This window comes from Strix aluco, chromosome 24 (genome assembly GCF_031877795.1).
Source record: "Strix aluco isolate bStrAlu1 chromosome 24, bStrAlu1.hap1, whole genome shotgun sequence".
Classification (NCBI taxonomy): Eukaryota; Metazoa; Chordata; class Aves; order Strigiformes; family Strigidae; genus Strix; species Strix aluco.
The window spans coordinates 7,373,561-7,395,773 of NC_133954.1; the positions used below are offsets into that span (position 1 = coordinate 7,373,561).

The 22,213-nt window shown below is 65.8% G+C and overlaps 2 protein-coding genes across 2 annotated transcripts; both read left to right on the top strand.

Moving 5' to 3' along the window:
* Window positions 1-495: 495 nt before the first annotated feature.
* PPP1R9B (protein phosphatase 1 regulatory subunit 9B) lies at window positions 496-12,032 on the top strand. Its single transcript, XM_074849177.1, is given in 13 exon segments — window positions 496-2,174; window positions 5,749-5,881; window positions 6,007-6,127; window positions 6,303-6,407; window positions 6,833-6,968; window positions 7,118-7,270; window positions 7,376-7,429; window positions 8,098-8,232; window positions 8,235-8,294; window positions 8,296-8,330; window positions 8,988-9,051; window positions 9,053-9,085; window positions 10,461-12,032. Coding segments are annotated over 13 exon segments (2,376 nt in total). The 5' UTR covers window positions 496-881; the 3' UTR covers window positions 10,515-12,032.
* A 2,922-nt stretch (window positions 12,033-14,954) lies between these two features.
* On the top strand, window positions 14,955-21,987 carry LOC141934312 (sterile alpha motif domain-containing protein 14-like). Its single transcript, XM_074849670.1, is given in 14 exon segments — window positions 14,955-15,129; window positions 15,915-15,966; window positions 18,985-19,041; window positions 19,044-19,120; window positions 19,301-19,429; window positions 19,431-19,475; window positions 19,478-19,559; window positions 19,664-19,751; window positions 20,609-20,683; window positions 20,767-20,923; window positions 21,416-21,502; window positions 21,504-21,530; window positions 21,633-21,855; window positions 21,923-21,987. Coding segments are annotated over 13 exon segments (1,152 nt in total). The 5' UTR covers window positions 14,955-15,129; window positions 15,915-15,926.
* Window positions 21,988-22,213: the final 226 nt, after the last annotated feature.

Sequence of the window (22,213 nt, forward strand, 5' to 3'; positions counted from 1 at the left end):
GGGGATGTGGGTACAAACTCGGGGGGATATGGGGACAGCAAGGGGGGGGTACAGGGACAGGAGGTGGGGACACGAGTGCAGACTCGGGGGGATATGGGGATGGGGGCGTACATGGGTGCAAAATTATGGGGATATGGGGACAGCACGTGGGGGGGGTGTAGGGGGAGACCCAGGGTTTGTGGGTACAAAACTGGGGGGTACAGGGGTGGGACTGAGGGCACATAGGGACCAGCCTGGGGGCCATGGGGACAAAACTGGGGGGGACAGGAGCTGAAGCAGACAGGCACAGTGGGGGACAGAGCTGGGGGGGGACATGGGGACAGAGCTGGGGGGGCGGCACCACCGGAAAAACCAGGGGGGGACACACGGCACAGCACGGATGCTGGCGGGGGGGGCCATGCCACAGGGAGGGGACCCCCGTGCAGCGGTGGGGAGGGGACCCTGCGGCATCTCGGTGGCAAGTGGGGGTCCTGGGGGGTCCTCGTGGCCTGGCTGAGGCGGTGGCGGCGACGAGGCCGAAGCGCGGCGGCGAGGAAGAGGAAGAGCGAGCGCGCCGCTAAGACCCAGAGGGCTCTGCGGGCAGCGGGGCGGGCAGATCGCAGGCAGCAGCGGCTCCATCACCAGCCACAGAGAAAGGGGAAGAGGAGGAGAAGGGAGGAAGGAAGGAGGGCCGGGGCGGAGGGGGCCCCCCGGGATGGACATGGCCTGACCGGGCCCCGCAGCCCCCCGCGGGCCGGTGCAGGTGTGCCGGCGGTGGCCCCCCCCCACCCCGGGCGGCATCCCCCTCCCCATGCCGCTGTAGCCGGCGAGGGGCCGCGGCGTGACCGGGGGGAGCGGCGGTGGCGGCGGCGGGCGATGCGGCGCGGCGGCCCGGTGGCGGCATGTTGAGGACGGAGGCAGGCGGCGGGGCGGCCGCCGGCGGGGGGTCCCCCTCCGGCGGGGCGACGGGCGGTGGGGGTCTGCGGAGCGCGTCCCCCCACCGTAATGCCTACGAGGCCACCATCCAGGCCCTGGCACCCACAAAGGAGGCCGATGGCGAAGACGGCAAGAAAAGCCGGGGTAAGAAGTATGGCTCCAACGTTCACCGTATCAAGAACATGTTCCTGCAGATGGGGACGGCGCCCGGCCCCGAGGGCGCCTGCGACCTGGCCAAGGCCAAGGAGAAGCCCGTCCGCCTCTCCTTGCCCCGGGCCGGCAGTCTCAGCGAGAGCATGGACCAGGGCAACCTGCTCAAGCTGGGCACCAGCGTCTCGGAGAGGGTCAGCCGCTTCGACTCCAAACCCGACAAACCCTTCTCCAAGCTGCAGGAGACCCGTAAGATCTTCGAGAGGAGCCCGCAGGAGAAGGCCACCACCACCAAGCTCTTGCTACGTAAGGAACGAGCCGGTTTCCAGGACCGTAAACTGGACGTGGTGGTGAGGTTCAACGGCAGCACCGAGTCCTTGGACAAGCTGGACACTGAAGCCGTCTCGCCCACCGTCAGCCAGCTCAGCGCCGTCTTCGAGAAGGCCGACCTCCGTAACAACCTCCATAAGGCGCCGGGGCGAGCAGGAGGACCACTCAACGCCAAGGTGGTGGGCAAGCGACCTCGGGTCTTCTTGCCAAGCCCCGAGGCCGGACGGTTGAGTGATGGCCACACCACCCCGGCACGAGCCAGGCCGTCGGAGGAGGAGAAGGCAGCGGGGAAGAGCAGCCGGCCGGCGGAGAAGGAGACGGCCACCCCCCGGGTGCAGGAGGTCTGCAAGATCAAGCCGGTGGAGGTAGAGGAGAGCGGCGAGGCCGAGGAGGAGGAGGAGGAGGAGGCGACAGCAGCGGGTGAACCGGTGCCCGCGCCCCAACCGGCCAAGGGGGCCGAGGTTCCGGCGCCCACCGCCCCTCGGTTGGAAGGAGGCTCGGGGGTGGCCGTGGGCGAGGAGGGCGTCAAGGGCGAGCGGGCAGAGGAGGGCGATGCCTACGAGGAGGCCAAGAAGGAGGACTTCTCCGAGGCGGACCTGGTGGACATAAGTGCCTACAGCGGGCTCGGGGAGGACTCGGGGGGCAGCGGGCTGGAGGAGGAGGAGGAGGCCGAAGGGCTGTACGAGCCCGAGTCTGGTTGTGTGGAGATCCCCGGGCTGTCCGAGGAAGAGGAGCCTGTCCCCAACCGCAAGATCCAGTTCAGCACGGCCCCCATCCAGGTGAGACTGCCTGGGGCTGGCGGGGGGGAAACCAGGGGTGGGGGGTACCCCAGGGTGAGGTGTCACCCCTCAAACCACCCCTTTGGGGAGGCTGGTGCTGTGGACTGGGAGGTGGGGTGGGGGTCTGCCCCCCCAGCCATGGGCCATGGCACTCCACTTGGCCATGCCCATGCACTGGGGGAGGGAAGGCAGCCGCCTGGGCCTGGCTAACGAGCTGGCTAACGAAGGGCCCTGCCCTGGCATGGCCTGGGCCCCCCCCCACTAGCGAGGGTCCACCCTGGGGCCGGTGTGGCAGGGAGGGGTGACACAGGGACCCGCTGGGGTGGGTCGTGCACAGCACCCAGTGCCAACCCACCGCCGTGCCTGGGACGGGCCAAGACCCACCCCATATTTTGGGTGGGGATGCCTGAAATATCCGGCTATGGGGTGCTGGGTGGGGTGGCTGCACCGCCACCCTCTGCCCTTGGTCCTCGGGGGTCCCTTGGTGCTGGGATTCCTCCCAAATCGGGGGTCCTGGGGACAAGGTGGTGGCGGAGGGGGGTATTTGCCCCCCGTCATGGGCCTAGCCCGGCGCCCAGAACCGTTTCGGGAAGTGGAGGAAGGGGAAGTGTCTTGGCGGCACGGCCGGGTGGGGGACAGCATCATCCGTCCCTCCCCGTTCCCCAGCAGGGACCCTGGCTGGGTTTGGGGTCCCCATCTGGGATATTCCCCCGGCGATGGGTGGGGGGAGAAAGGGCCGTGCATCTATTTTGGGGTGTTATCTCCTGCTCGAATCCCCCCGACCGGAGGAGCAGCAATTGCTTTGTGCCGGAGCTGCGTTATTTTTAGAGCCCCGGCCTATATTCTGGCTCTGAGTCAGAGCGGGTGGGTGGCCCCACCTGGGACGGGGGGACGGGGACCGCCGTGGCCCGGCCAGGGGACAGCGGTGACAATGTGCTGGGTGGCTGCGTGCTGCAGGGGGTCTTGGTCCTGTGGGAACCGGCCAGCCAGGCCCTGGGAAGGGTGTTTCCCCCCCATGAATGAGCAGCGGGGCTTTTTTGGGGTGCTCTGCTCCCCCAGCACAGCCATCAGCCTCTCGCTTTTACCCACGTCCCACCTCGGGGTGATGGAGGGGGTCCCATGTGCACAGGTGGGGAGGGGACCCTGGCGTCTGAGCACCCCGACTCCCCCTCCCTGGGTGCATGGGTGATGCTGAGCCCCCCAAACCCTCTGCAGAGGTTGGGGCCAGGAGTGCTGGGGACCCCCACCCAGCCCTAGCATGAGGCCCACAGTGACCACCCTGTGCCCAGGGAGGGGGGCACTGGCCACCAGCCCCTTCCCCACGGCACGTGCCAGCTCTGACTTCTCCCTTGGAACCCGCTCCAGGCCCCCAGCATGTCCCAAACCCCCCAGGACCCGTGGACAGGGGTGGGGGGCACAGCAGGATGAGCTGGTCCATGTGCCCGTGGCTGTGGGCTCGGTTGCCCACAGGCCCCCGGGAACTGCGTGTGGACGGTGGGGGGATCAGACGCATGCCCCCTGCCCTGCTCATCCCTGGCACACCTGGGTGCCCACCCGGGTGGGTCCTGCCCATCTGTGGGTGTCACCGGGCTTTGTGTGATGGCCCTTGACGCTCATCCCTAACACCCGCTGCTGTGTTAGCCCTAATCCACTTGCCCTGGCGGCATCACCAGGCTGGGGCCCATCTGGGGACATCTGCCAGGCTCAGCACCCGCCCAGCCTGGCCCCATCCGGAGAGGGGTTCTGGCCACCTCCTGGGGTGCAGGGACACAACACCTCACTCCAGCTCCAGGCTGGGGACATCATCCTGGTGGCACATCCAACCTCGGCCAGGAGCACCTCGGTGCCTGGCACGGTGGCACGCAGCCCCAGGGTGAGTGCGGGGGGTGCCCCCAGCACCTCCTGAGCTGGTGTGGGGGGATTTGGGGCTGTTCTGGGCTGGGGGTCCGTGTCCCCAGGGATTTGCCATCTTGGAGGACCGTATGTGTCCTGCTCGGGTCCTGCTCGGGTCCCCTCCCCAGCCCCAGACAGGGGCTGCCACGAGGCCTCAGCAACCCCAGCCATCCCTGTCCCCGGTCCCTTGGGACTGAAGGTGGTTGGGGACCTCTGTGTCCCCAGACACCCAGGAGGATGGGGACAGTCCCAGCCCCAAGGTTGACCCCTCCTTGGTGCCCAGGCACCCTGCAAGTGAAGCCCAACGGAGACAGGTGGGCACAGGGGGATGGAGACCTGGGGACAGGGGCGACCTGTGGGCCCCCAAGGCCCGCAGAGCCCCTGGTGCTCCCCATGCCTGAGGTATCCCTCCAGGCAAGTACACGGAGGCAAGAAGTTGACCCTGCCAGGTATAAACCCAGGGGAATAAACCAACCCCAAAGTTACGGTGGGATTTACCTCTCCCAGGCACGATGGTGGGTTTGGGTCCCTGGGCTCTGGGCTGGCAGCCCAGGCTGGCACGGAGGTGCCCAGGCAGGGGTGGGGTGCAGGGAAGGGCAGAGGAGGTGAGGCTGCCCCAAGGGGAGAGCCCTTCCCTGCTCCCGTGGGGCAGTTTAGACCATGAGAAGGTGGTGGCTGAGAGCTGGGAGCCCCGGCCTGGGGAAGGGGTGATGGGAGGAGAGGGGGAACAAGCCGGTTCTGCCCTCCCCAAACTCTGTGACTGAGAGCAGCCAGTGCTTGGACACTTCCTCCCTCCCTCCCTCCCTCCCTCCCTCCCTCCCTCCCTCCCTCCCTCCCTCCCTCCCTCCCTCCCTCCCTCCTTCCATCCATCCCTCCATCCATCCATCCATCCCTCCCTCCCTCCCTCCCTCCCTCCCTCCCTCCATCCATCCATCCCTCCCTCCCTCCCTCCATCCATCCATCCATCCATCCATCCATCCATCCATCCATCCCTCCCTCCCTCCATCCATCCATCCATCCATCCATCCCTCCCTCCCTCCATCCATCCATCCATCCATCCATCCATCCATCCATCCCTCCATCCATCCGTCCATCCATCCCTCCATCCCTCCATCCATCCCTCCCTCCCTCCATCCATCCATCCATCCATCCCTCCATCCCTCCATCCCTCCATCCATCCATCCCTCCATCCATCCCTCCATCCATCCATCCATCCATCCATCCATCCATCCATCCCTCCCTCCCTCCATCCATCCATCCATCCATCCCTCCATCCCTCCATCCATCCCTCCATCCATCCATCCATCCATCCATCCATCCCTCCCTCCCTCCCTCCATCCATCCATCCATCCCTCCATCCATCCATCCATCCATCCGTCCATCCATCCACCCCCCACCCATCCTTCCGTGGGGTGCAGGACACGACATCATCTCTGCTCCCCGGGCTACCCCCAAACCCTCAGTGCTTCCTCAAACTCCCCCTCACCCCATGACATGACTTGGGGGGATTCTCCAGTGTCTCATAGGCTCAATAACACCCCCCATGCCCCTGCCCAGGGCTCCTCCCGCCCTGGGATGCCCCCTCGGCTGTGGGTGCTGCCGGTGCTGGGGCAGTGGATGGCCGCGGTGTTTTCCCACCCTGTCCTGCTTCCTCGCTGAGCAGCTCCCTCCACCCCGGCAGGTCTTCAGCACTTACTCCAACGAAGACTACGACCGCCGCAATGAAGACGTTGACCCCATGGCTGCGTCGGCTGAGTATGAGCTGGAGAAGAGGGTGGAGCGGCTCGACCTCTTCCCCGTGGAGCTGGAGAAAGGTGGGTCCTCGCCCTGATCTGCACCAGAGGACTCCAGCAGCGCCTTGGTGATGGGTTGGAGGTGACTCCATCAGCGTTGGGTGGCCGCTGCCACCCCTCCAGGACGTGGCTCTCTGTCTCCACAGACTCCGAAGGGCTGGGGATCAGCATCATCGGCATGGGTGCGGGGGCCGACATGGGCCTGGAGAAGTTGGGCATCTTCGTCAAGACGGTGACGGAGGGTGGGGCGGCCCACCGGGACGGCAGGTAAGGGCTGCCCTGCCCGAAACACCCACTCGCGTCCCCGCTAGATCCACGGGCCTGGGTAGTGCTGGAGGAGCTGGTGTGGGAGCAGGCAGATGTGCCAGATGTTCCCAGGGGTGGGAGATGCTGGGCAGGTGGTCAAGGGGTGGCCTCGTCGTGACGGTCCCCTTGTCCCCAGGATCCAGGTGAACGATCTCATCGTGGAGGTGGATGGCACCAGCTTGGTGGGCGTGACGCAGAGCTTCGCCGCCTCTGTCCTCAGGAACACCAAGGGCCGCGTCCGGTAGGGTCTGAGGCTGGGAGGTTTGGGGGGGGGGCTGGGAGACCCCCACAGCCCGTGCTGGGCCACCTGTGGCACCCTGCCCCATAGCCGGTCCCCAAAGCACCTCCCAGGCTGGGCTGTCCCCAAAGCACCTCTGCCCCCCAGTCCCCGTGCCCACTGCCTGCCCTGTGCCAACCTAGTAGTGCCCCCTGCCCCTCAAAATGACCCCACATCAACCCAGGATCCCCCCCAGCCCCCCAACTCATCCACAGGACCCATAACATCCCCCCCAAATTCAGCACCCCCAGCAGCACTGCCTGTCCCAGCAGGGATGTCCCCTGGCTGAGCCTCCCCAGTCCCCTGGCTGTGCCGTCCAGGTGTCCCCCACCCCAGGCCCCCCTGGTTGGAGCCCCCCCATCCCTGGCTGAGCCCCGCTGTTCCCCCAGGTTCCTCATCGGGCGGGAGAAGCCAGGGGAGCAGAGCGAGGTGGCCCAGCTGATCCAGCAGACGCTGGAGCAGGAGCGGTGGCAGCGGGAGATGATCGAGCAGCGCTACACCCAGTACACTGAGGACGACGAGGAGGTGAGGGGGACAGCACCCACCCAGGAGGGGATGGATGTGGTTGCCCCCACCTGATAAGGGGCCAGTGACTCAGTTTCCCCAGGTGGGATGGGGTGGGGGTGCCAGGATGGGGACCACCACGTGCCAACGCTGGTCTGTGCCCTCCGCAGACGGGCGAGTACGCCACGGACGAGGAGGAGGAGATGAGCCCCATGTTCCCCAGCGGTGAGATGGCCATCGAGGTGTTCGAGCTGGCCGAGAATGAGGACACACTCTCCCCTGTGGAGATGGACCCCGAAAAACTGGTGCACAAGTTCAAGGAGGTGAGGAAGGGATGGGGTGGAGGGGGAGGGGCGTGCCAGGGGAACGTGCCCCGCATGCGGCAGCGCTTGTGCCCTCCCCATGCGAACACCCGGCTCCTCTCGCAGCTCCAGATCAAGCACGCCGTCACCGAGGCCGAGATCCAGCAGCTGAAGAGGAAGGTGAGAGGGTGCCCTGGCTCCCTGCAGGCGGGAGGGACCCCTCCTCCATCTCCCTGACCCCCTGGATCTCCATCTCCCTGACCCCCTGGATCTCCATCTCCCCTGACCCCCTGGATCTCCATCTCCCTGACCCCCCCCTGGATCTCCATCTCCCCTGACCCCCTGGATCTTCATCTCACTGACCCCCTGGATCTCCATCTCCCTGACCCCTGGATCTCCATCTCCCTGACCCCCCCCTGGATCTCCATCTCCCCTGACCCCCTGGATCTTCATCTCACTGACCCCCTGGATCTCCATCTCCCCTGACACCCCCCAGATCTCCATCTCCCTGACCCCCTGGATCTCCATCTCCCTGACACCCCCTGGATCTCCATCTCCCTGATCCCCCTGGATCTCCATCTCATTGACCCCCCCTGGATCTCCATCTCCCTGACACCCCCTGGATCTCCATCTCCCTGACCCCCTGGATCTCCATCTCCTGATCCCCCTGGATCTCCATCTCCCTGACCCCTCTGGATCTCCATCTCCCCTGATCCCCCTGGATCTCCATCTCCCCTGCCCTCCTAGCTCCCCACATCTCCCCCCAGACCCCTCACCATGCCGTGCCGTGCCATGCCATGCCATGCCTGCTCCCTGGCCGTGCCGTGCCCTGACCCGCTGTCCCCCAGCTGCAGTGCCTGGAGCAGGAGAAGGCACGCTGGCGGGCCGAGAAGGCCCAGCTGGAGCAGAGCGTGGAGGAGAACAAGGAGCGGATGGAGAAACTGGAGGGGTACTGGATGGAGGCGCAGAACCTCTGCCAGGCCCGTTGGACGAGCACCTCAAGGAGACGCAGGCCCAGTACCAGACCCTGGAACGCAAGTACAGCCAAGGCCAAGAGGCTCATCAAGGAGTACCAGCAAAAGTGAGGGCAGCGCCGGGCCCTGGGCACCGTTCCCCCTCCCTGGGCGTGGAGCATCCCCCTGGGCATGGACCCATCGTGGGGGCACCAACCACTTCCTGGGCACCCCTTTTCCCTGGGCACGGACCGTCCTTTGGGTATGGACCATTCTCTGGGCATGGACCATGCCCTTGGTGGGGACCCACCCGTGGAGCACCGACCCCTTCCTGGGCACCCTTTGTCCTTGGGCATGGACCATCCCTTGGGCATGAACCGTTCTCTGGGCCTGGACCGTCCCCTGGGCAGAAATCCATCCCTGGGGCACCAAATCCTTTGTGGGCACCCTTCATCCCCTGGGCAGGGACCTTCCCTTGGGCAAGGACCTTCCCTTTGATGGGCACCCATCCCTGGGGCACCAATCCTTCCTGGGCATGGACCATCCTCTGGACAAGGTCCTTCCTCTTGGTGGGGACCCATCCCTGGGGCACCAGCTCCTTCCCGGGCATCCCTCATCCCTGGCCATGGACCATCCCCTGGGCATGGACCATCCTGGGCACCACCACCCCACTGAGCATGGGACACTCTGAAGTCCCGAGGTCCTCCCCAGCCTGTCCCACCTCACCGGGGTCTCCCCAGTTCTGGGTGGGGGATGACGTGCACCCCTGCATTGGACTCCCGCAGGGAGATCGAGTTCCTGAAGAAGGAGACGGCGCAGCGGCGGGTTCTGGAGGAGTCGGAGCTGGCGGCACAAGGAGGAGATGGAGAAGCTGCAGGAGAAGGTGGGCACCGGGCGCCGGGACGCGGGCTGCCCCTGAGCCCCGCGGGCACGGCCGGCCCCGGCCTCGGCCCCGCCGCCGTCCGGCCCCCGCTGCGCCACGCCGCTCCCCCCCCGCCACGCCGCCGCCATCGCGGCCCACGGGCTTCCCACGTCGCCGCTGGATCCCCAGGATGGATCGCAGCAGATCTGCTCCGGGCGCCGGCTCGCGCCAACCGCCGGATCCCGCGCCGGGTGGTAGCGGAGCTGCGTGGGGCGTTGGCTCCCCTCCGGACTGAGCTCCGACCGCTGGATCCCACGCCGGATCGCGGTGGATCTGCTTTTGGGTGCCGGCCTCCCACCGGATTGTGCTCCCGCCGCTGCGCCCTGCACCGGCTCGCGGGGGGGATCTGCTCGGGTGCTGGCGCACGCCCGATGCTCCTCCCGGCACCGGATCCCACACTGGATTTGCAGTGGATCTGCCTAGGGTTTGGGTCGCAGTGGATCCTGCTTCAGGGTCTGACATCCCATAATAATGGATCGAAAGAGATCTGCTTAGGCACTGGATCCCCCAGGGGGTTCCCGGGTAGATCTGCGCCAGGCCCGGGGTCGCGCTCGATCCTCTGTTGGGAGCTGGATCCCATGCTGGTCATGCTGGATCCCACAACAGGATCGCACTGGATTCCACGCTAGCTACACTGGATCACCCCCCCCGGCCCCCACCCCGCCCCCCCCCGCGGCGGGGGGGTGCCCAGAGCTGTGCTGGGGCATAGCAGATCCTCCGTGGGGTCACCGGATCCCCCGGGATCCCGCAGCGCCCGGGGGGGCTGCCGTGGGTGGCAGCGGGGGGGGGCGGCACCCGCCCGGCTGGGGGGCACCAGTGTGCAGGGGGGTAGTGGGGTGGGGGGGGGGTACCCTGACACCCAGCAGAGCCCACTGCCCCCCCCCCACCATGTGCCCACCCCTTACGCCCTCCTCCGTCACCCTCAAATATCCCCCTGACGTCCCACAGAGACTCACCCCCCACCTGCCTGCAGCCCCCCCCCGAGCCCCCAGTCTGCCCCCCCCAACCCTCCAGCACCCTCCCCCCGCTGTCCCCCTGCCCTCCATCCCCTGCTGTCCCCCCAGCCTCGTGTCTCCCCCCCACCCCAACACCCCCATGTCCTGCCCCCTTGTCCTGTCCCCCCCCAGTCCAGTGTCCCCCCCCCATGTGCCCACCCCTGTATCCCCATCCCTGTATCCTCACCCTGTCCCCCCCAGCCCTGTCCCCCCCCGCCACATGTTCGCACCCATGTCCCTGTGTGTGTGTCCCCCCCACACCAGCCCCGTGCCCCCCACCCGGCCCCCAAGCCCCCCCCGGCCCCCCCCCGCTGAGACCTCTCCCCTTTGCTGTTTTTCAGATCTCTGAACTGGAGGCCAAGCTGCAGACTTTGAAAAATTCCAACCCGACTTAAACCACCCTCAAACCACAGCGATTTCGGGGGGGGGGCCCTCTCCCCCCAGTCCTGTTGCCCCCCCCCCCCACTCCCCACCCCTTCCCCAATGGGGAGGAGGCGAGACACCCCCCCCCCCGCCAAGGCCTCCTGGTGCCCCCCACTTTCCCCCCTGGGGGCACAGACAGCGGAGGGGGGGGGGCAGGGTGCGTCTCGGGTCGGGGGGGGGGGTTTGGGGGGGGTGGACACCCCGCGTTCGTGTCTGTGTCCAGTGTGAGTCTCGTGTGACGTGATGGACCGATCGGGGGGGGTACAGCCCCCCCCAGGCCTCCCCCCTCCCCAAGCGCACCCTCTCCTCAACGTGACACCCCCCCCCCCCCTCGGACACAGAGCTGGCACCCTGCTTGGATGCTGGGGGGGGGGGGGGGGGGGAGGCAGAAATGCCCCAACCCCCCAAATGTGAGCCATACTGGGGACCAAAGGGGGGAGAACGCTGGAAGCCCCCCCCCCCCCCCCCCCCCGCCCCCCGGCCCCATCCCAGCTCCTCCTCTTGGAACTCACCTGAAGCACCGGCGGGGGGGGCCGGTTGCCTTTGGGCCCCCCCCCCGTGGACTTGACCCCGTCCCCGCAGCGAGGTGCCCCCCTCGGGTTCGGTACCCGGGACACCCTGGACCTTCGCTGTGGAGGGGGGGACCCCAAGTGCCCCCCCCCCCCGCACCCCCCCCCCCCCCCCCCCAGTGCCACCACCGCCAGGCAGGAGGGACCCCCTCAGCCTTTGCCAACCCCTACAGTGGGCGGGCGGGGGGGGTACCAGCCCCCCCCCGCCCCCCCCCCCTCCCCGTGGATGGGGGGGCTGCCCAGCACCCCCACTGCAGGGGCACGGCTGGGGGGTGCCCCCAGTGCCCCCCCCCCCAGCACCCGCCACTACCCTTCCCGAGCCCAGGGCTTTCGCCTTCCCTGGACGGGGGGGGGGGACACACACCGGTGTCCCCCTCCAGGGTGGGGGGCGACGCTCTCACCCGCCCCCCCCAACTGTAAATACCACCCCCCACACCCCCCCCCCCCCAATAAATCACAGTATTTCTCTGGGGCTGGGACACCCCCCACCACTGGCCAACCCCAGCCGGGTCGGGGGGGTCTCAGCCTCTCGGCCCAGGGGGAACCCCTTTATTTTTTTGTTTCTATTTTGCCCCCCCCTCCCCGAAGTACCGAGTCTCCGACAGTAACTGGATGTGGGGCAACTGGGAGCCAGAGCTGGTTATACTGGGAGGGGGAGGAGGGGGGCACGTGGGGGGGGGGGGGGGGGGGGGCACGGGGATGGGGGGTCCGACTGGATTGGAGCCACTTGGGGAGGGGGGGGGGAGTATTTAAAGGGGGGGCGGGGAGCGAGAGCCCCGGGGGGGTGCTGGGGTTATTTAATCTCACACGTATACCTGTGGTGTATATACTATATATATATGTACGTATGTATGTACTGGTCCTCGTTTTGTAACGCGGCGTCCGCGCGTCCCGCCATCCCATAAACACGGCCTCAGCCTCCGCACGCGCCTCCTTGTCCCGGCCGGCTGGGCCGACTGGGGACACTGGGGGGAACTGGGAAGGACTGGGGGGCATTGGGAGGAGTGGGAAGGATTGGAGGGAACTGGGAGGAGTGGGCAGGATGAAGGGCACTGGGGGCACTGGGAAGGATTGGGGGCACTGGGAAGGATCGGGAGGAGTGGGAAGGATTGGGGGCACTGGGAAGGATTGGGGGGCACTGGGAAGTATTGGGAGGAACTGGGAAGGATTGGGGGGACTGGGAAGGATGGGAGGACTGGGAAGGATTGGGGGGCACTGGGAAGGATTGGGAGGACTGGGAAGGATTGGGAGGACTGGGAAGGATTGGGGGGACTGGAAGGATCGGGAGGGACTGGGAAGGATTGGAGGACTGGGAAGGATTGGGGGGACTGGGAAGGATCGGAGGACTGGGAAGGATTTGGGAGGACTGGGAAGGATTGGGGGGACTGGGAAGGATTGGGGGGCACTGGAAGGATTGGGAGGACTGGGAAGGATTGGGGGGACTGGGAAGGATTGGGGGGCACTGGGAAGGATTGGGAGGACTGGGAAGGATTGGGAGGAGTGGGAAGGATTGGGGGGACTGGAAGGATTGGGGGGACTGGGAAGGATTGGGGGCATTGGGAAGTATTGGGAGGACTGGGATGGATTGGGGGGACTGGGAAGGATTGGGGGGCACTGGGAAGGATTGGGAGGACTGGGAAGGATTGGGAGGAGTGGGAAGGATTGGGGGGCACTGGAAGGATTGGGAGGACTGGGAAGGATTGGGGGGGACTGGGAAGGATTGGGAGACTGGGAAGGATTGGGGGGCATTGGGAAGGATTGGGAGGACTGGGAAGGATTGGGGGGCACTGGGAAGGATTGGGAGGACTGGGAAGGATTGGGAGGCACTAGGAGGACTGGAAGGATGGGGGGGCACTGGGAGGAGTGGGAAGGATTGGGAGCACTGAGAGGGGTGGGAAGGATTGGAGGGAACTGGGAAGACTGGGAAGGATTGGGGAGGACTGGCAGGACTGGAAAGGCTGGGGGCACTGGGGGGACAGCGAAGGATTGGGGGGGACTGGGGACAGTAGGAAGGATTGGGGGGAACTGGGGGGACTGGGAAAGATTGCAGAGCACTGGGAGAACTGGGAAGGATGGGGGGCACTGGGGGGTGGATGTATCTGTGGGGGTACAGGAGGGCCGGGGGAGGCAGAGTGTGTGTGGGGTGTATGAAGAGCACGTGGGGGGTGTGCGGGGGGGGGGAGTGTGCAGTGCGTGTGTGCACAGTGTGTGTGTGTGTGTCTGTACACTCTGTGTGTGTGTGTGTGTGTGTGTACACACTGTGTGTGTGTGTGTGTACACACTGTGTGTGTGTGTGTGTGTGTGTACACACTGTGTGTGTGTGTGTCTGTACACACTGTGTGTGTGTGTGTGTGTGTGTGTACACACTGTGTGTGTGTGTGTGTCGTACACACTGTGTGTGTGTGTGTGTACACACTGTGTGTGTGTGTGTGTGTGTACACACTGTGTGTGTGTGTGTGTGTGTGTGTACACACTCTGTGTGTGTGTGTGTGTGTACACACTGTGTGTGTGTGTGTGTCTGTACACACTGTGTGTGTGTGTGTGTGTGTGTACACACTGTGTGTGTGTATGTGTGTGTCTGTACACACTGTGTGTGTGTGTGTGTGTGTACACACTGTGTGTGTGTGTGTCTGTACACACTGTGTGTGTGTGTGTGTGTGTACACACTGTGTGTGTGTGTGTGTGTGTCTGTACACACTGTGTGTGTGTGTGTGTGTGTGTGTACACACTGTGTGTGTGTGTGTGTGTCTGTACACACTGTGTGTGTGTGTGTGTGTGTGTACACACTGTGTGTGTGTGTGTGTGTGTACACACTGTGTGTGTGTGTGTCTGTACACACTGTGTGTGTGTGTGTGTGTGTACACACTGTGTGTGTGTGTGTGTGTGTCTGTACACACTGTGTGTGTGTGTGTGTGTGTGTACACACTGTGTGTGTGTGTGTGTGTGTACACACTGTGTGTGTGTGTGTGTCTGTACACACTGTGTGTGTGTGTGTGTGTGTACACACTGTGTGTGTGTGTGTGTACACACTGTGTGTGTGTGTGTGTGTGTACACACTGTGTGTGTGTGTGTGTGTGTGTACACACTGTGTGTGTGTATGTGTGTGTCTGTACACACTGTGTGTGTGTGTGTGTGTGTGTGTACACACTGTGTGTGTGTGTGTGTGTGTCTGTACACACTGTGTGTGTGTGTGTGTGTGTGTGTGTACACACTGTGTGTGTGTGTGTGTGTGTCTGTACACACTGTGTGTGTGTGTGTGTGTGTGTGTGTGTACACACTGTGTGTGTGTGTGTGTGTGTCTGTACACACTGGTGTGTGCCCCGTGTACTCGCGCCCCCCCCGTGCCCGGGCCGCCCCCCCGCAGGCGCTGTCCGTTCAGCACCGCCGCCGCGCCCCGGGCTGCCTGAGCCCGGCCTGGCCAACCCGAGCCTGGCCAACCCGAGCCTGGCCCAACCCGAGCCTGGCTAACCCGAGCCTGGCCAACCCGAGCCTGGCCAACCCGAGCCTGGCTAACCCGAGCCTGGCCAACCCGAGCCTGGCCAACCCGAGCCTGGCTAACCCGAGCCTGGCCAACCCGAGCCTGGCTAACCCGAGCCTGGCCAACCCGAGCCTGGCCAACCCGAGCCTGGCCAACCCGAGCCTGGCTAACCCGAGCCTGGCCAACCCGGGCCTGGCCAACCCGAGCCTGGCTAACCCGAGCCTGGCTAACCCGGGCCTGGCTAACCCGAGCCTGGCCGAGCCGGGCCTGGGCCGAGCCGGGCCGGGGCGGGGCGGCTGATCCCGGCCCCCTCCCCCCCGGCCGCTTCCGGGTTCCTGTCCCCCCCCCGCGGCCCCCGGCCCGGCGGGGCGGCCCGGCTCGGCAGCGCCCTCCCCTCCCTCCCTCCCTCCCTCCGTCCGTCCGTCCCCTCCCTCGGCTCGGCCCGGCCCCGCTCCCGGCCCCGCTCCCGGCGCTGCCCCCGGCGCCCTCGCCCGGCCCGGCCCGGCGGGGGGAGGCGCCCAGGATGCCCGAGGAGCGCGGGTGAGTCGGGGCGGGGAGCGGGGGGGGAACGGGGACGGACACACGGACACCAGGGCGGAACCCCCGGGCGGCCCATCCATCCCCGGGACAGCCCCACCCCCGGTACAGCCCCATCCCCCGGGACAACCCCCCGTCCCCCGGGACAGCCCCACCCCCGGTACAGCATCCCCGGTACAACAGCCCCGGTACAACCCCATCGACCGGTACAGCCCCCCCCTCCCCGGTACAGCATCCCCGGTACAGCCCCCCCCATCCCGCGATACAATCCTGTCCCTGCCGCCCCCCCCCCCCCCCCCCCCCGCTCTGGCACCGGCTCCCTGGGGCGAGGGAGAGGCTGGGGGGGGGGAAACCGGGCTCGGACCCCCCCCCTGCCTCCCCGATGCTGCCAAGGCATTAGGAGTCCCCCACCCCCACCCCGAGAGACCCCCAAACACCGCGGGGACACACACACACACACGGGGATTTAACCCCTTCCCAGCTGGTCCCCCCCCCCCCCCATCAGCCTGCTGTCAGCCCACTGCCCCCACATACCCCCGGGGGGGCTGACACCCCCCACCCAAGTAGGGGAGATGTGCAACTGGGGGGGTCCTGCTCCCCCCTGCAAGTCCCTGCCCCCCCCCCCCCCAGTGCTGTGAGGGCATGGGGACACTGGGAGGGCAGGAACACACACCCTTCCCCCCCCCCCCCCCCGCCACTTGCAGAGTGCGGGGCTCCTTTCCCCACCCCCTCTCGCCCCCCCCCCCAGCACGGGGTCCCCCCTCCCTGACTGTCCCCTCTGTCCCCAGCTCTGTCCCACCATGTCGGTCTCCAAACTGCAGGACCTGGATGAGGTTTTTGGTGAGTCCCGGGGGGGGGGGGGGGGGGCGGGCCGTGGGTGCAGAGCCACCCATGGGTGCTGCCCCCACGGGTCCCCACCCACCCTCAGTGTCCTTCTGCCTGATGAGGGAGGGTGATGACGACACACACACACATGACCCCAGAGCTGGGCTTGGGGACATCACGAGCTTGGGGACACAGGGACAGGCATGGGGCACGCAGCCACCTGCGGAGGGACACGCGTGGGGCAGGGGACAGTGGCCGGGGGACACGCGTGGGGCAGGGGGACATGGGGACACATGGGGGTGTGGGCACAGGGTGACACGGACATGGGGACACGGGTTGGGGTGCAGGAGGCTGAGGCAGGGCAGAGACATTGGGGGGGGGATCCCCCTCAGATCCTTCCTTCCCCCCCCGGGTGATGGGGACACGCTGTCCTCGGGGACACCCCACTGCTCCTCTCCCCGTGCCGGGGCGTCTCTTTGAACACTTCTCTCTGTCCCTCTGTCCCTGTCCCACCCCACCGGGGTGCCCCATCCATCCACGTCCCCAACGCTCCCCTCCCTGTCTCCACTGGGCCCCCCCCGCCCGTCCTCTGGCTCCCCTCCCTGTCCCTGTGTCCTGCTGTCCCTCTGTCCCTCTCCACCGGCTGGCTTCCTCCTCCTGACCGTCTGTCTGTCCACCTCTCCCTCCAATGCCCTCCCACCCCCCTTCTCCCTGCCCCTGCCTGGCCATCTGTCCCCCCATCCCTGTCCTCCTGTCCTTACTCATCCCTCTGTCCCTCCATCTCCTCTACCTGGCCCGATCACTCCCTCCCTCTGTCCCTCTCCACTCGTCTGTCCATCCCCCACCTCCTTTCCCTGTGTTCGTCCACCCACGTCTTCCCTCTCCCTACCTGTCCATCTGTCCTTCCATCCCTCCCTCGTATCTCCTTGTCCCTGCTCCCCATCCCTCCATCCATCTCCTCCTCCCTCTCCCCATCCATCCATCCATCCATCCTTCTATCCATCTGTCCATCCTTATATCCCTGTGTCCCTCCCTCCCTCCCCACCTCCCTGTCCCTACCCATCCCTCTGTCCATCTCCTTTTCCTTACTTCTGTCTGTCCATCCCTCCACCCACATCTTCACTCCCTACCTGTCCATCTGTCCATCCAACCATCCCTCCCTCATATCTCCTTGTCCCTACTCTTCATCTGTCCCTTCATCTCCTCCTCCCTGTCTCCATCCATCCCTCCATCCATCCCCCATCCATCCCTCCATCCATCCATCCACGTCTTCCCTCTCCCTACCTGTCCATCCGTCTTTCCATCCCTCCCTTGTATCTCCTTGTCCTCTGCTCTCCATGTGTCCATGAATTTCCTCCTCCCTCTCTCCTTCCTTCCTTCCTTCCATGTCTTCTCTCTCCCTACCTGTCCATCCATCTTCTCCTCCCTCCATCCATCCATCCCTCCCTCCCTCCACCCACATCTTCCCTCCCTGCCTGTCCCTCTGTCCATCCATCTCCTCCCTCCCTCCCATCCATCTGTCCATCCATCCATCCATCCATCCATCCATCCATCCATCCATCCATCCATCCATCCCTCCCTCCACCCACATCTTCCCTCCCTACCTGTCCCTCTGTCCATCTCCTCCTCCCTCTCTCCATCCTCCATCCATCCCTCCATCCCTCCATCCATCCCTCCATCCATCCCTCCTCCCTCCACCCACATCTTCCCTCCCTACCTGTCCATCTGTCCATCCATCTCCTCCTCCCTCTCTCCATCCATCCCTCCATCCTCCATCCATCCATCCATCCACCCACCCACATCTTCCCTCTCCCTACCTGTCCCTCTGTCCATCCATCTCCTCCTCCCTCTCTCCATCCATCCCTCCATCCCTCCATCCCTCCATCCCTCCATCCATCCATCCACCCACCCACATCTTCCCTCTCCCTACCTGTCCATCTGTCCCTCCATCCCTCCATCCCTCCCTCCACCCACATCTTCCCTCCCTACCTGTCCCTCTGTCCATCCATCTCCTCCTCCCTCCCTCCATCCATCCCTCCCTCCATCCATCCCTCCCTCCCTCCACCCACATCTTCCCTCCCTACCTGTCCCTCTGTCCATCTCCTCCTCCCTCTCTCCATCCATCCATCCATCCATCCATCCATCCATCCACCCACATCTTCCCTCTCCCTACCTGTCCATCTGTCCATCCATCCTCCATCCCTCCATCCATCCCTCCATCCATCCCTCCCTCCCTCCACCCACATCTTCCCTCCCTACCTGTCCATCTGTCCATCCATCTCCTCCTCCATCCCTCCATCCCTCCCTCCCTCCACCCACATATTCCCTCTCCCTACTGTCCCTCTGTCCATCCATCTCCTCCTCCATCCCTCATCCCTCCCTCCCTCCACCCACATATTCCCTCTCCCTACCTGTCCCTCTGTCCATCCATCTCCTCCTCCCTCTCTCCATCCATCCCTCCATCCCTCCATTCCATCCACCCACCCACATCTTCCCTCTCCCTACCTGTCCCTCTGTCCATCCATCTCCTCCTCCCTCTCTCCATCCATCCCTCCATCCCTCCATCCATCCATCCACCCCACCCACATCTTCCCTCTCCCTACCTGTCCATCTGTCCCTCCATCCCTCCATCCCCCTCCCTCCACCACATCTTCCCTCCCTACCTGTCCCTCTGTCCATCCATCTCCTCCTCCCTCCTCCATCCATCCCTCCCTCCATCCATCCATCCCTCCCTCCCTCCACCCACATCTTCCCTCCCTACCTGTCCCTCTGTCCATCTCCTCCTCCCTCTCTCCATCCCTCCATCCATCCCTCCATCCCTCCATCCATCCCTCCATCCATCCTCCCTCCCTCCACCCACATCTTCCCTCCCTACCTGTCCTCGTCCATCCATCTCCTCCTCCCTGTCTCCCTCCCTCCCTCCCCATCCATTTGCCCACCCCCCTCCCCGCTCCGTCCGTCTGTCCCGTCTCTCTCTCTCTCTCTCTGCCCCGGTCTCTCTTTCACCCCCAGATTTTACCGCTGTGGTTCCAGAGACGCCGCGCCTGGACACCAGCCTGCAGAAGGCCCGAGCCCGGCTGCTAGCCAAGGGCCGCGGCACCGGCCCTCCCGCTCCCGCCTGCGAGACAGCGCCAGCTCCACCGAGGGCGACGAGGGGCCCGAGGCAGCGGTGAGCCCCCGGGGAAGGGGCTGGGGGGGGAACCGCAGGGTTTGGGGGGGCACCATGGACCAAGGGAAGGGTTTGGGGGGGATGCCATGGCTGCGGGGAGGGAGGGGATGAGGGACACCCCAAGGGGGGGGCTGCAGGGGTTTGACACCCCCCCCCCATGCCGTGTGCCCCCCCAGGGAGCTGAGGGCGATGGCGGCCCCCCCGGCCCCCTCGCCCTTCTCCCGCGGTGCTGAGTTCTCCTTCGAGGCAGGGGCGGTGCGGCGGGCGCTGGGGGACCCCCCGGCTTCCTCGCCCCCCCTCAGCCGCTACCCGGCCCCTCACCAACGCCTCGTCCCAGGAGGGGCTGGCGGGCACCCCCCTCGCCCCAAATCCTGCCACAGCTCCGACAGCTCGCCCGGCTTCGCCCGCCGCGACGCCCGGCCCCAGCGGCACAGCGAAGGTGAGCACCGGCCCCCCGGGGCTGGGGGGCACACAGGGACCCTGGCACCCCCCCCAGCACCCACGTGGGGGGCAGTGGGTGACACCCCCATCCTCCTTCTGCAGACGACAGCCGGGACATGAGCCCCCCCGAGCCGGCCAGCCCCACCGTGGGGCTCGATAAGAAAACACGGAGGAAGTTCTTGGATTTGGGGTGAGAGCTGGTCCTGGGGGGTACAGGGGGGATGGAGGGGGATAGAGGGATCCAGGAGGATGGAGGGAGGGAGGGAGGGATGCAGGGGAGTGGAGGAGGGTAGAGGGATGCGAGGGGAAGAGAGGGATGCAGGGGGATGGAGAGGGATAGAGGGGGGATGGGGAGAGGAAGGGGGTGCAGGGGGATGGAGGAGGATGAGGGGGGATGGAGGAGAGTGGAGGGGGATGGAGGGAGAGAGGATTGAGGGGGATAGAGGGATGCAGGAGGATGGAGGGAGTGAGGGAGGGAGGAAGGGATGTAGGGGAGTGGAGGAGGGTAGAGGGATGGAGGGGGGATGGAGGGAGAGGGGATTGAGGGGGATAGAGGGATGCAGGAGGAGGGAGGGAGGGAGGGAGGGATGCAGAGGAGTGGAGGAGGGTAGAGGGATGCAGGGGGGATGGAGAGAGGAAGAGGGATGCAGGGGGATGAAGGGAGAGGGGATGGAGAGGGATAGAGGGGGGATGGAGAGAGGAAGGGGGGTGCAGGGGGGGTGAAGGAGTATAGAGGGATTCAGGAGGATGGAGGGAGAGGGGATTGAAGGGGATGGAGGGATGCAGGGGGATGGAGGGAGGGAGGGAGGGAGATGGATGAGGGGATGGAGAGGTGCAGTGGAAAGATGAGGAATAGATGGAGAGATGCCCGGAGGGACGGAAAGATGGAGGGATGTGTGGAGGGAGGGAGGTGCGGGGGGAGGAGGATCCACTGAAGATGATGGAGGGGGTTCTCTGAGGATGGATGGCGGGGGGCTGGGGGCTGGGGGGGGGGCACAGCCATCGGGGTACCCCACTCCCCCCCCAACCCGGCTCCCTCCCACCCAGGGTGACCCTGCGCCGGGCGTCCTCCAGCAAGAGCCGCAAAGAGAAGGGCAGCAACCGCCTGTCCATGGGCAGCAGGTGAGGGACCCCCCACTCCGGGGCAGGGGCTGGGGGGGCCGCACGGGGACAGCCCCGGGGCCCTAACGTGGCTCTGTCCCTAGGGAGGTGGCGGAGGGTCCCGGCCGCCCCTCGGGATCACCCTTCCTGCCCTTCTCCTGGTTCTCGGACAGCGCGAGGGGCTCGGCCTCGCCTGGCTCCGCGTCACCCACCGGCTCCCCCCGGCACGAGGGGCTCAGCCCCGCCAAATCCGCCTCCCAGGTCAGTGCCCGGGAATGGGGGGGGCCCGGCCCTATGGGGGGGGGGGATATAGAGGAGCCCTATAGGGCCAGGGGGCTGTAGGGAAGGTGGTTGGTGCTCCTAGGAGGTAGGTGGCTATAGGAGAAGAGGTCCAAGCCAGCTATAGGGACAGGGGTCAGAGCTCTATAGGGTCAAGACAGCTATAGGGGAGGGGGTCAGAGCCCCTTAGGGTCAAGACAGCTATAGGAGAGGGGGTCAAAGCTCTGTAGGGTCAAGATGGCTATAGGGGGTTCAAAGCCCCATAGGGTTGGGTCACTATAGGGGGAGGGATCAAAGCTCTATAGGGCCAAGATGGCTTTAGGGGGGATCAACGCCCCACAGGGTCTGGTAGTCCTCTAGGGAGGCAGAGCCCTCTGGGGAGGAGGGCTATAGGGAGGGTGCTGGGGGGCTGCAGGCTGTTTTGGGGGGGGGCAGCAGGGCCAAGCCCTGCCCTCGCCCCTCCCGCTGCCCCAGGACTCGACGCTGAGCGAGGACTCCCCACCGCCCAGCGCCAGCCCCCGCCTGCCCGGCCCCACCACCACCAAGTGCTCCTACCCCTACCCACACCCTGTCACAGTCCTCGGACGAGGTGAGCCCTGGGGGTGGGGGGTGAAGTTGTGGGGTGTCCCCTGCCCCCCCCCCACCAGTTGTCATGGGGACCCCCCGTTAACGCCCAGCCCCCTGTGCCCAGTTCCTGGATGAGCCCCCCGGCGCGGCCGCGGGCTGGACGTGCCGGCAGGTGGGACAGTGGCTGGAGAGCCTCAACCTGGAGCAGTACGTGGAGGAGTTCTCGGCCCATGGCGTCGATGGTCCACGGCTCCTCCACCTCGATGGCGCCAAGCTCAAGGTACGGGGCTGGGGGGGCCTCTTCTGCTGGGGTGCAGGGAGTTCCAGGTACCCCAACAGGCTCAGTTGTAGGGCAAGAGTTCTAGGTACCTCAATGGGGTGCTCCATGGGGCAGGAGGTCTGGCTGGGTTCCAGGTACCCCAACAGGCTCAGTTGTAGAGCAAGAGGTTCTAGGTGTCCCAACAGGGTGCTCCATATGACAACCCTAGGAAGGTTCTAGGTACCCCAACAGGTGCTCCATGGGGCAGGAGGTTGGGGAGGGTTCTAGGTACTCAAATGGGCTCATCACAGAACAACAGGCTCTAGGTACTCCAATGGGCTGCTCCATGGGGCAGACACAGAGGTAGGTTCTAGGTACCCAATGGGCTCACCATGGGGTACCTCTTGCCCTAATTGGCTGCTCTATGGGGCAGGAGGTGAGGTGAA